Below are 12,886 nucleotides of genomic sequence, written 5' to 3' on the forward strand. Positions count from 1 at the left end.
TTTCACATCCGTTACAATAGCATACATATTGGTGAATCGTTGTGACATGAAATACGAGTGATAGTGTAATCAATGTGTAATAACTATGTAAAAAATGAAATGTTAAATTATTATGTGACGTGCAGTAATATTCGGGTCCTGATTGGTCAACATGCTTAGGCACGTCAAATAGCGTTCCATACCATAGTGTTTGTTTACATTTATAATGTTTACAAACATTGGAGCAAAACAAGCTTATATTTTGGGTTCTCATGGAGTGTGTCAGTTTATAAGTTTTTATTTTATAAGTTAGCATTCAGAAGTTATATTCTTCAAAGACCAATTGATATATAATTTAGTCCAAAAATGGATGTAGCAACTACAGATTGACCCTTTTAAGTCTATCAAAAGTGTGCGAGTTTGAGCATATGTCCATTAAGCCTATGGATTTATTTTATCAGCATGAATTGGATTGAGCAATTAAAGCCCCACTTTTATTCCATAGGCTTGGATCAGCACTATGCAGCTGTTACAAGAGAGCATTTTTGACTGGCTGTCCACAGGTTTCAAAAACAATGATTGATAGGCAGTTTAAACTTCTTGAATTGAACCATTATGGGTTCAGCTACACATTTTAGATTTGTGAACAGCCATCCACAACAACCACCATCCGTAAGGCGTAAATAGCTAAATGAGAAAGCAGCAGTGATTCACATCAATGCGCTATGTAGATATCAATAATAAGTGATATCCGTATCACCATAGACTGCACCACTGCTGTCATCCTTACCTCCAAGCGTTTATTCAAATTGGTTAATATTTGGATAACGACAGCAATCTCACTATTGGAAGACATAGCTTGGACTGTAGCCTACAAAAGCCTATTCTTGCTCTTTTCCCGCGATTGATCCAACTAATTTGGCGTGTCATCATAGTTGGCTCTGATTTGTGGTCAGACTCGTTCAGGTGGAACAAATTTAAACTTTCGCATTTTTTCAATACTGATTTGAATGTCATTGAGAAAACAGCAGTGTCCGACTTTTTCTCGCTAACATCCTTTCTGAATGTAAAAGTAATCATCTAAGTAATCATCAAATTTTTCAAAAATATCCAATCTGATTACAATATTTTTGCTGATAATGTAAGATGCTGTTTATTCAGTCTATGGAGATGAATACACAGGGGATTAGTTGGAGAGCAAGACGCATGGTACTACTGTTGCATGACATAGCCTAGGTTTAAAGGCGTTAACCCTCCATCTTCATTGGCCGTGCAGCATTTAGGGTGGGTGATATGGCCTCTGTAGGGCATTCACACTTCTTGCGCTTCACGGAACAGTGCAGAGCTGTTGTGAAGGAAGTTGTCAAGGAAGTGAGTTTGTGTTTATACTAGACCTCCCGCCTTCACTTACCATCAACCAATCATGTCAATGCGGACCTATACGGATCCCTCTGCATTGTTAAAACATTTTCGTTATGCACGGCGATGCGGTACAGAGCTCAATTTGGCCACTGTGTCTCAAGAGGCTCGGCAATTGCGTCACACCATCCATACCGCGACTCCGACCACCTTTTGGATCAAGCATACATTTTATTTTACTGCGTCACCATTTAGACCCATGGACCGTGACTGGTTCTCTTCATTTCTTTCTTAAAAATCTTTCAACAGGTAATAAGGATGTAACTATAGGACCTACACTTTTTTCCTTTCCCACTATACTGTATCTGAGGGAGAATGGCTGAAGACAAACATCATGGACAGGGCATATTATCTTACATGGAAGTCCCATGACTGTCACCACGGGTGCGTTCAAGACAAAGTTGATTTCCAGTGTGTAAATGGAGAGTTGAGGTATATTAAGCAATTGTAGCCTACATTTGCATGCATCTTTATTAGTGTAGATGAGCTGTCCACAACTTTCACAATTTGTCTGGAATTCAATGAAACACTGCAAGAACGAAATATTGCACACAAGTCTGTTACTACTGTGGCAACAGCAATTACTTCATAAAACATGTATTTGGTAGAACAACGTGACTGAATTCGGTTTGGATTTGCATGGATTTGGGTGTAAACTATAACAGTATGTCAGGTTTTGAGATTGGCTTCAACTCAAATTAGGGAATCAAGGGGAAAAAAAACGGTATGAAGGCAACTGTATGGGCATGGGGAGTTATTTTACCTGGACAAAGGTCAGCTTTATGAGGGCTTCTGGGTGGACCGAGTGGCCAAATGGACTTTGGAAGAGAAGAGGCAACAACAACCACCACAATATACACAACTCCTAAGGTACATACTTTGTATTTTGAAGCATTTAAAAGTTTGTATTTTACTGGGTGTTGCAGGTATGGTGCTGAGCCCCCAAGCAGACCAGGGTTCAAATATCTCAATTACTATCACATACATTTCAAAGTATTCTGATATTTGTTAAGACAAGTAGTTTAATATTGGAATGTAATTGGGAAAGTATTGGCAGCTATTTGAAAATACTCAAATACACTTCCATGCATTAAACCCAGGTATTTGAAAATACTTTAAAATGACTTCCAAAGTAAGTAATTGCTTCAGGCTGCATTATTTGAAAAATAACAAATAAAATACATGTATTTGAACCCAGGGTGATGATCAATTCACTGTATGGTGAGGTGTCCCACCTTTCTCTGCTTAAGGTACATCTGTTGGATGTAAAATCAGTTTTAATGGAAACATAGTCAACATACCACAGTGAATAGGACATACCACAGAAGTACAACAGGAGGACCACCCTCCTGTTGTGCTTCATCTCTGTTGATCTCTGGACACGTAGTAAAATGCCATTAATTGTTCAATTAAGAGAGCATATCATCATGAGTAAGATCTTAGTAACTTTACTTCTCTGAAACAGGACCACTGAACATGATCAGACTTGTAATGAGGTCACAGCGCCATCTGTCTATCATTCTCCAATGGCAATTTGAGGTATTAAAAAATGTATCCTAGAAGCAAAACAAAAAGAAAAAGGTTTAAGGATGTGCGTATGACCAAACTTTTCTATATTTACCAAGACCTACCAACTCAATGTACAAACAAGTCAGAGGGTGCACTTTTGACAGGAAATTAAAGCAACATAACACCTTTTACGAAGCGAATTGTGTTGAGAAAGAATACGTGCAGTTCATTTCTGTATTCACTGTTTAAGCAGCAGTGAAAATAGCTTTTCAATGTCACAAAAACATTGTTCAGACAACCACGGTACAAAATGTTTATTTCAATAACAAATAGTTTACATAGTAGTAAACTGTTGTGAGTTTATGCAGTAACATTTGGACTACAAATAACTTAAGCAGGCCGATTACATTTAATATCAAACGTTAACTCTAAAAAGTAAAAGTCAGAATATTAGGTTGAATACGGAACATATTCACCTCTTACAGAAGTAATGCCACATTCAAGACAACTCGAAACTGACCTTCCCTGCTTGGAAACTCATTGTAGAAAGATGAGGAATGGGTTTCCCACTTCGAAAATATCAGAATCGTCCAATAGGAAGCTCTACGCAAATGTTAACTTGCGAGGTTCAGAGTTGTCTTGAAAACACCATAAGACCTTCAGTGGTGCTCATAACAATAAAGCAAGCCACCTTATCACAATAGATTGTTAATGAGAGCCCTCTTCAGCCCCATGCACTATTACCTGCAAGGTAAATAGATTTTTTTTTTAACTGTCCACAATACAATCCTCCAAGTGCCAGTTAAGACAGTGGTGTTTTTTTCTGTTGAAAATGTGTACATGCGTTAAGTGGCATAGTTTTACAGTTATATGCAAGTAAAAAAAATCTAGAAATGTCAACATTTCAAACAGTGAGTAGCACAACACTTTCATATAAATTATTTTGTGTTTTTAATAGAAATGTCAAACTAATGGCAAAAGTATTGTCGTGGTAGAGATATCTATCTTGTCAGAGTGGTCAGTCTTTAAGGGAATTGAGAGCTGGGGGATTGCATGAGGGACTCCCCTCTGCCGTCCAGCTCATTCTGCAGCCTGGTCAGGTTGGATAGCTCCTCCAGCTCCTGGAACTGCCTATCTGTCTTGTGGCTGACAAGGGAACGGTAGAAATGTACAGCAAATACTATAAATATCAGGCCAAAAGGCACCATGATAGAGGTGGAGGTGATGGCAGCAGCCACACCTGCAGATATGGTCCCATTGTTGGGGTTGTGGTTCTTAGGCCTAATGGGTAGAAATTTGACCCAGCAGAGGAGTACAACCTCAGCCAGGAAGAGCAGGGTGCCAATGACTGTAGAGAAGGCCCAGGCCAGCTCGATGTGGTGGTGCATTCTCTCATGTGGAGACTCCTTCACTGAGTTGAGGTTGTGAACGTTGCTGACTGCCTCAATGTTAGGCAAGATGCAGGTACTAACCATCAGGGCAAAAAGGTGAACGGCCACCAACACAGTGGTGCAGGCACTGAATGCAATGAGGAGACCAGGTGGGTAAGGATAGGTTGTGTCCAACTGAACCTCCACCATTGCTACCTAGAGAGGAGAAAGGAATAGTAACAGTATGAAATGTATCAGAAAAAAATAGCATTCAAGACAGACCGTCTGGAACTAGAGATCTATAAAGGGGGAAAAACGTGCTGTCAAAATTCCATCCAGACATGATCTTTAAAAATGAAGAAAAACTGCAATGCAAAACTAGGGGGTGCAAAGAATCTATACAACATGAGATGAATACACAAGGATTCTGCTTTTGGATGATGCCTAGCCGTCATCATGCTATGGACAGCAAAGACTTGCCTTTGCTGCAATGCATCTTTGGGCGAGTATATTCCTTACCATAGCGAACCCAGATAGTAGAGCAGACGTTCGACTGGAAGCCTTCAGTTTTGCTCGACTCAAGTAAAGCTTCCTCCAAGACAGTGCTTGCAATGAATGCTCGTTCAGACTCATTGTGCCGCTGAAATTGAATAGACTGAACAGGCGTTGTTTGATTCGTATGTGGCTGTTTAATAATAACGATAGGCGTTAGCTAACCAGAGATAACATCCTCGGTGTCCAAATAAATTGATGTAGAAATTGGCAGCAGTTCAGATACTTTCAATCGATTTTCGTTAGCGCTATGTTGACATTAAATAATGACAAAGTATTGTAAGCATAACGCTGTTTAAACTTCATACCGTCTACTTCTTCTGCAGCGCCTCTGAACCGAACACCTAGACCCTGCTGTTTCGCTCGAGCTGGCTGCACCCATAAGCCATTGCGGCGAAGCTTAATAAACTACGCACAATTCTGCCTATCCATAATAAGTTAGTTGGATCATACAAACAGAAATACTTTAAACTTTCACATTGTAACTAGTTACTCTGAAACGATATTTATAGTGCGTACAATAATTTGGTTACTGTCATTAGTCAGTCATGCAGGGCCACTCGTGGAAAATAGAACCTGGCTATCTGAAACGTATGCCGTTGAAGAATGCGAAACAAACAGTGTCAGTTATACTTGCAAATTATTTATAATAATTTGAACGACAGTGGATGATTATAATTTAGCTATTCGCATGACACGTTGATACAAATGTCTAGCTATTAACTAACAATTTGCAATAATCAATTGAATCATTTTAGACAATGTTCCCACTGCCCATTGTGCCCAATAGCGTACATGCATGCAATATATCCATATTGGAGGGATCTAAACTAGAGCGAGCGAGCATGCATGCGGACTCCAAGCAGCCTTTGTTGTGCATGCAATTGTAGGTCTATGACAGACCGCGAAAAAGTCGGATAAATAAATGTAATAGCATTTGTTTGTTATACATTCAGAACTATTTTCATAGTTGACGTGAAGAATAAGTAGTGTGGGAGGTGACGCATGACGTTGTCCAACAATGTTTTGATTCTGTCGGTGACGTTATCCAGCACAAAACAAATATGGTTACCACTTAGTTGAGTCGAAACGCAGTGATAATTAGTTTAAATGTGATTATAATAATTTTTTAAATGAAGGGCTGAACAGATACACTAGGCAAGGGCTCAGATCATGGAAGCTGGTGCAGATTCTGGACGCAAGCTGGTGTGTAGCATTATTACCCTATTCTAGCATAGCTAGCCTCGCTTTTAACTGGACTAGCTAGCTAGGTTAGCTGAGATATCAGTGGTAGCCTAGTTTATCGTCATTTCATTGACCCTCAGAACAGAAGATGTCATATGTTAAATTTTGACAAACGTCAGCTTTATGTAGTTACTTAGGCTATATTTTACTTGGAAAATGATAGACGTCATTCACAAGCCCACTCAGACTTTGCGTACCGTTGTTATTGTGCATCTTAGCACGTTATGTTAATGTTTGTCTTGGACATAACGATTGAGGTTATTAACTAGCATTGTTTAATCATCTGTAAAAGGTGTTTGCAGCTAAAGGCCCACCTACAACCACAAATACAGCATAGCCACGTGCACCACTGTTTTATTGTGATCTCTTCTCGAGCCTACATAAGATAATGTACTGCCTGGCCTATGCGTTTTCTAATTTGAAACGACCGCCCTTATTCAAAGCTATACTTGCATATTCATTATATACTCTAGTATTTTGAGAACATTATTGGTAAGACGTGATAAATATTGTCTCATACTTTTATAACCTGTATTTTCATTCCTCTACTAGCGCTCCATCTGCCGGACAATGTACGACGAAAATGAGGACTTCTCTGATGTTGAAGAAATTGCAAATGTCAGGGGTTTTAATCTGGAGGAGAAACTTGTTAGCAATTCGTACAACAGACATTTCGTTCAGTTGATGGACGGCAAAGGTAATTTAAAATAAAATGCTTAATTCATAATTTTAGCTTACCACACTCACTGTCCCCTCACTGGTGGACACGCTTAAAGGCCAGGGCAGTCAAACACGTAATTTCCTTGTATTTCATATATTTCCACACTGAGGTTGGAATAATATTGTGATAATGCCCATTTAGTGTAAGAGCTGTTTGAAAAGACTGCCTGAAATTTCAGCCTGTTTTGGTAGGATGGAGTTGTGGTGTGCCTTGTGACATCACCAAGTGGTAAATTAGTTAATACACCAATAAGAAAGAGCATTCCAAACCTCTGCCAATAACAGCTAGTTTTCCCATTTTCCCCTCCCCACTCAGACCACTCCCAGACAGTCTTAGGAAAATGATTGCTTGAGAAATTGTTCTTTGCTAAGAAGCTACTGTATTATTTTTTGTTTTCATTTTAATTGAAAACAATCACAGCAAGGTACTTAATTATTACAGAGAAATGATTTGATATTGAGATAAAAATGTCTGCATTGGGCCTTTAAAATGTTCTTCCTTTTCATCCATTGCATTCACACACATTAGGGGAGAAGTTCCATTTGGTTAATTCGTCTTTGTGCATGATGTCCTCACACATCTATGGCTGTGTTTAGACAGGTAGCTGAATTGTGATATTTTTTCCACTAATTTGTCTTTTGACCAACCACAACAGATCTTTTCACATCAGATCTTTTTCAGAGCTGATCTGAGTTGTCAAAAGACCAATTAGTGGAAAAAAATACCAATTAGTGGGGAAAAAATACCAAAATTGGGTTGCCTGTCTAAACGCAGCCATTGAGACACACACAAATTGTACTCTACTGTACCATGTGCAGAGTGAAGATATAATGAACACCTACACTTTTCTTCTTCTCAGATTTCACTTATGAGTATGTTCAAAGAGAAGCACTTCAGACCCCTCTTATTTTCAAAGCCAAAGATGGACTGGGGCTCAGGTGAGAGATGAGTACAATATGAAGATGTGTGAACAATAAAGTCCTATTTAGCCTATTAAATGTTATTGTTTGCCTTGGTTAAATATTAGGTTTTGTGGAATGGTTTGAAGGTAATATGCTTATCTTGACTTCATTCTTGAAAAAATACAGAATGCCAGACCCGGAGTTCACCGTCAGTGAGATTAAGGGTTTGGTTGGTAAGTCTATCTTTTAAATATTAGGCATATTCCTTTCACTGCATAAATACTTCTCTTAGACTCATCATTTAGTTTGGACAGCGGGGCCCACACTGTACTCAACAATACCCTGCATTTGTTGATGAATGAAAAGCATGCTGCCGGAAAAGGTGTCAAGTCAAAAAGTGTGTGGGTGTTGATGGAAACCTTTTTTAAGCCTGTAATGCAGGGTTCTTTCACTTATGGAACAAACATTAGATGACTCACTTTACCAAGATGCATTTCAGAAATTTCCAGTGCAGACACAATACACATAGGCCTATCCATCTATATTACATAAAGTCAGACTGAAATCAGTTATAGTTAAATGCCACTTTTTACTAAATTACCTCTAATAGGATCTCTCATGTGACATGGTAGTGTTCAGGTTTCGGTAAGACTGCTGTGTTTGTGTTTGCAGGTAGCCGTCGTGCTGTTGATGTGATGGACGTGAGCACTCAGAAAGGCTCTGAGATGAGCATGGCCCAGTTTGTCCGCTACTATGAGACGCCTGAGGAGGAGCGGGACAAACTCTTTAATGTTATCAGCCTGGAGTTCAGCCACACCAAACTGGAGAACCTCGTCAAGAGGCCCACTGTGGTAAGATGGCACCGCCAGTTTTTGATTAATTTATCCATTATGAACAAGGGCAAATTTGACAGTGAATGCCAACTGTCAACTCTCTCTTATAGGTGGATCTAGTGGACTGGGTGGACAACATGTGGCCCCTTAAACTGAAACAAAGACAAACTGAAGCCACTAATGTCATCTCAGAGATGAAGTACCCCAAAGTACAGAAGTAAGTAATTTGTCTTTTAGAAATTCAGTTAGTTATTGTGTGCAATGTCAAAGTTACTTTTGATGTGTGGACCTGTTACAAAAATGCAGTTGGTTGTACATAACAGGAAAACACTGAAGCACATGCCAAAGTTTATTTTAAAAAGCTGTGAGAAAATTGCTGCTTTGCTGGGAGGAAATATTAGCTTACTCCTCCTTTTTCCAAAGTCCCTTTGCCCTCTCTCTTTTAGCCCCCTGCTGTCATTCACTTCCTCTGATGGTTCTAGATGGTTGCTAGGCAGCAGGGCTCTTTCATGGTAGAGGGCGGTTCTTCACAGGATGCCGAAGTGACTTCATGGCTCATCCTCAGCCAATCAGCTACCAGCATTATGACATAGAGGGCATTCAAGAGCCAATTGTGCCCTCCCTTTCACCCTCACTCTTCCCCTCTCTCTTTCTAGCTCTCTCTTTCACTCTAATATTCTCTCTCTCCTTCTACTCTCACTCCTCTCTATTTTTTACTTAATGGTGCAGGGCAGAAATAAAATCCGGAGCAGTTCTCTCCTGTCTAGTCGGTGACCAGCGCATGGGGGGTAGGGTGGGGGGTGGTCCTGAGCGAACCGGGTCAGAGAGAGGAATAGCTGTCGGGTACGTCTCTGTCTTTTATTGGGAAAAGCTGTTCAGATTGAGAGATGTCGGGAGTATTCTACCATGTCATTTGATTTATTTACCCTATTTTTAATGGAGACGCTCAAGGGCTGGTGTGATTGATCGTGAGTGGTGTTTTGTAGTGGGATGTTGGGCTTCTATAGCCCAGGGTCTGCTCACTCTCTGTCCAGAGAAGAGCTGCAAACTGCTGTGCAATAGGCTGGGGATCTGTGTGTGTGATTATGTGAGTGTCTCACAGGTTCAGCAGATGGGCCCTCAGTGAAGTCTGTAAGCCAGACAGTATTATGCGTCTCGACATGTTCTGTTCAGTGTCGGTGATATGTGTCTATATGGATGAGGTGACCTTCTCCCTCTGAGTGGGAGCATTTATAATGTGCTTACACTGGCAGTTTCCACCATTACCTCAGTCAAGGTCATACTCCGGTCTCCAGCCCATGTGAACCCTCTCCTCCGGTGTCTCTGTGGGAAGGTGCAGATACACTGCTGTGGGATGGATGACAAGCCTGTATCTGTCTGACTGGCCTCATACAGTAAGAGTCAGCCGGGGCTGGAGAACTATAACTTAGCCATGCAACTAGACCAAATCAAATGATATGTATGGACAAAATGAGCCGTGTTGACAGGATGGGAAGTTGTCTGTATTTTATGAGCTACTGCTACTGACTGGATCAGAGGAGGCAAACAAGCTTGTATTGATCAGCTGCCTGGTGTTATTGAGGCTCCTGGAGGACTCGTGTTGCCAAGAGAGTTTGTTCCCCCTGCATCAGGACCAGGGTTTATGTTGATCAGTGCCAGGTATAGAATTAGTATATGGTTTATTCATCACTCATTTTGGATGTCCCATGGCTTGAAGAGTGGAATTTCTACCCTGCCATATCCACAGTAGAAGTATCACAGCCTTTTTACTAGGGCTGTGATGATACCAGTATCACAATTTTTTCCAAGACAAAAATGGAAACATGAAGCAGACCAAAACTCTAAAATATTGTGTGCTATAGCTTGGAATTATTATTTTTTTGACTCTGGAGGACAACATAATGATGTTTGTTTCCAACATTAGGGCTGTGATACATACTGGTATCGTCTCGTCCCTACTTTTTATTTGGCCTTTTTTTAATCTATCACACACTCTGTGTGGTATGCACTTGTTATTAGCAGATTTCAATCTGATAAACCTTGAGCGTAGACTAACTGTGCTGGCTGCAAAATGATACCAAGACAACAGATGCACCATTTTACAGTAGCCTACATACAAATAAAACCACCTAACAAAAATCATGACTGTGGCTCTAACAATAATGTGCCATGTAATGATAGTATGGGATGGTACCAGTATCGCGAAACTCATTAGTATCGTGGCAAGGAAACAAAACACAAAGTGTCGCCCCAGGTGGTGAGGGAAGGTAACAACATCTCCACCCCGCTGAACCTCAACACTGGGGCCCCACAAGGGTGGGTTCTGAGCCCTCTCCTGTACTCCCTGTTCACCCACGACTGCGTGGCCATGCACGCCTCCAACTCAATCATCAAGTTTGCGGATGACACTACAGTGGTAGGCTTGATTACTAACAACGACGAGACGGCCTACAGGGAGGAGGTGAGGGCCCTCGGAGTGTGGTGTCAGGAAAATAACCTCACACTCAACGTCAACAAAACAAAGGAGAGGATTGTGGACTTCAGGAAACAGCAGAGGGAGCACCCCCCTATCCACATCGATGGGACAGCAGTGGAGAGGGTAGTAAATTTTAAGTTCCTCGGCGTACACATCACGGACAAACTGAATTGGTCCACCCACACAGACCGCGTGGTGAAGAAGGCGCAGCAGCGCAGCGCAGCAGCGCCTCTTCAACCTCAGGAGGCTGAAGAAATTTGCCTTGTCACCAAAAGCACTCACAAACTTTTACAGATGCACAATCGAGAGCATCCTGTCGGGTTGTATCACCGCCTGGTACGGAAACTGCTCCGCCCACAACCGTAAGGCTCTCCAGAGGGTAGTGAGGTCTGCACAACGCATCACCATCATCAACTACCTGCCCTCCAGGACACCTACACCACCCAATGTCACAGGAAGGCCATAAAGATCATCAAGGACAACAACCACCCGAGCCACTGCCTGTTCACCCCGCTATCATCCAGAAGGCGAGGTCAGTACAGGTGCATCAAAGCAGGGACTGAGTGACTGAAAAACAGCTTCTATCTCAAGGCCATCAGACTGTTAAACAGCCACCACTAACATTGAGTGCCTGCTGCCAACACACTGACACTGACACTGACACTGACTCAACTCCAGCCACTTTAATAATGGGAATTGATGGGAATTGATGTCAAATACATCACTAGCCACTATAAACAATGCTACTTAATATAATGTTTACATACCCTATATTACTCATCTCATATGTATATGTATATACTGTACTCTATCATCTACTGCATCTTTATGTAATACATGTATCACTAGCCACTTTAAACTATGCCACTTTGTTTACATACCCTACATTACTCATCTCATATGTATATACTATACTCGATACCATCTACTGCATCTTGCCTATGCCGTTCTGTACCATCACTCATTCATATATATTTATGTACATATTCTTTATCCCTTTACACTTGTGTGTATAAGGTAGTAGTTTTGGAATTGTTAGGTTAGATTACTCGTTGGTTATTACTGCATTGTCGGAACTAGAAGCACAAGCATTTCGCTACACTCGCATTAACATCTGCTAACCATGTGTATGTGACAAATACAATTTGATTTGATTTATGTTGTCATTCAGTCACATTCATTTATTTCCCAAGCTATAGCACACTAAGTTACATACAGATGGTTTTTAAAGGATCAAAGAGTTTTGTCTGCTTCGTGTTTTCAGTTTTGTCATGGAAAACATATTGCGATATTGGTATCGTCCCGGTCGTAAATGATACGGTTCCATTTTCTCCACTGAAGCCCTGGAGTCATAGCCTCGCAAGCCGCCTGATTTCGCGAGCTTACATTGTTTTACTATAGCGCAGCGGTATTCATTCTGGTTTATATGAGGCTACTGGAGTCAGTGGTCGGGTCCCATTCTATTAATAGACCTGTTCTCATTCTTATCTCACTGAATTACTGAATGATTTATGTCCCACGGAGCCATAATCATTCCACAATTAACTTCCAGAGGAGAGGCTGTTGTGAGGCTGTCCTCTAAGCTTATTTGTGGTTACTGATTTTTGTTGTTGTTGGTGTTTGTTGGAATAGGGTACTGGCAGTTGTAGTACAGTAGAGAGTAGCGGATTTCAAACAGATGTTGTGGTTGAGCTGCTTGTTTCTTAGAAATTAATCACAAAGATTTATTTTATTTCCCCCTTTCGGTTTCTGATGTTCATTCAGCTCAGCCCCTAACCCATGGTCGTCTTAGTTACATTTGAGTCATTTAGCAGATGCTCTTATCCAGAGTGAATTGTGGGAGCAATTAGGGTTAAGTGCCTTGCTCAAGGGCACATCAA

At 40.9% G+C, this 12,886-nt stretch overlaps 2 protein-coding genes across 10 annotated transcripts in view; one reads left to right on the forward strand and one right to left on the reverse strand.

Annotated features, from left to right (window-relative positions):
• The first annotated feature begins 1,434 nt into the window (after positions 1-1,434).
• LOC110537201 (lysine-specific demethylase 2B) overlaps positions 1,435-12,886 on the forward strand; it is a 44,594-nt gene continuing 33,142 nt past the window's right edge. For 4 of the 8 annotated variants that reach the window (XM_021623053.3, XM_021623055.3, XM_021623054.3 and 1 more), the window contains exons 1-6: positions 1,435-2,268; positions 6,627-6,771; positions 7,655-7,733; positions 7,884-7,930; positions 8,370-8,548; positions 8,641-8,747. In XM_021623053.3, coding sequence (XP_021478728.3) covers positions 2,212-2,268; positions 6,627-6,771; positions 7,655-7,733; positions 7,884-7,930; positions 8,370-8,548; positions 8,641-8,747 — 614 coding nt within the window. In that variant the 5' untranslated portion in view covers positions 1,435-2,211. Of the gene's footprint in view, positions 2,269-5,641; positions 6,036-6,626; positions 6,772-7,654; positions 7,734-7,883; positions 7,931-8,369; positions 8,549-8,640; positions 8,748-12,886 lie in introns of those variants that run through there. The other 4 variants (XM_021623057.3, XM_090192004.1, XM_090192003.1 and 1 more) reach the window with 1 other exon arrangement.
• On the reverse strand, positions 3,207-6,998 carry LOC110537204 (calcium release-activated calcium channel protein 1). 2 transcript variants are annotated; one of them, XM_036937206.2, is made up of 2 exons: positions 6,813-6,998; positions 3,207-4,493 (listed from the first exon to the last, which is right to left on the reverse strand). In XM_036937206.2, the coding sequence occupies exon 2, from the start codon at positions 4,485-4,487 to the stop codon at positions 3,933-3,935; it is 555 nt and encodes a 184-aa protein (XP_036793101.1). In that variant the 5' UTR covers positions 4,488-4,493; positions 6,813-6,998; the 3' UTR covers positions 3,207-3,932. The 2 variants fall into 2 exon arrangements, with proteins under 2 accessions (XP_036793101.1, XP_021478735.1); XM_021623060.3 differs by lacking the exon at positions 6,813-6,998 and adding an exon at positions 4,797-5,211.

This window comes from Oncorhynchus mykiss, chromosome 12 (assembly GCF_057628025.1).
Source record: "Oncorhynchus mykiss isolate SJ-2025 chromosome 12, ASM5762802v1, whole genome shotgun sequence".
Classification (NCBI taxonomy): domain Eukaryota; kingdom Metazoa; phylum Chordata; class Actinopteri; order Salmoniformes; family Salmonidae; genus Oncorhynchus; species Oncorhynchus mykiss.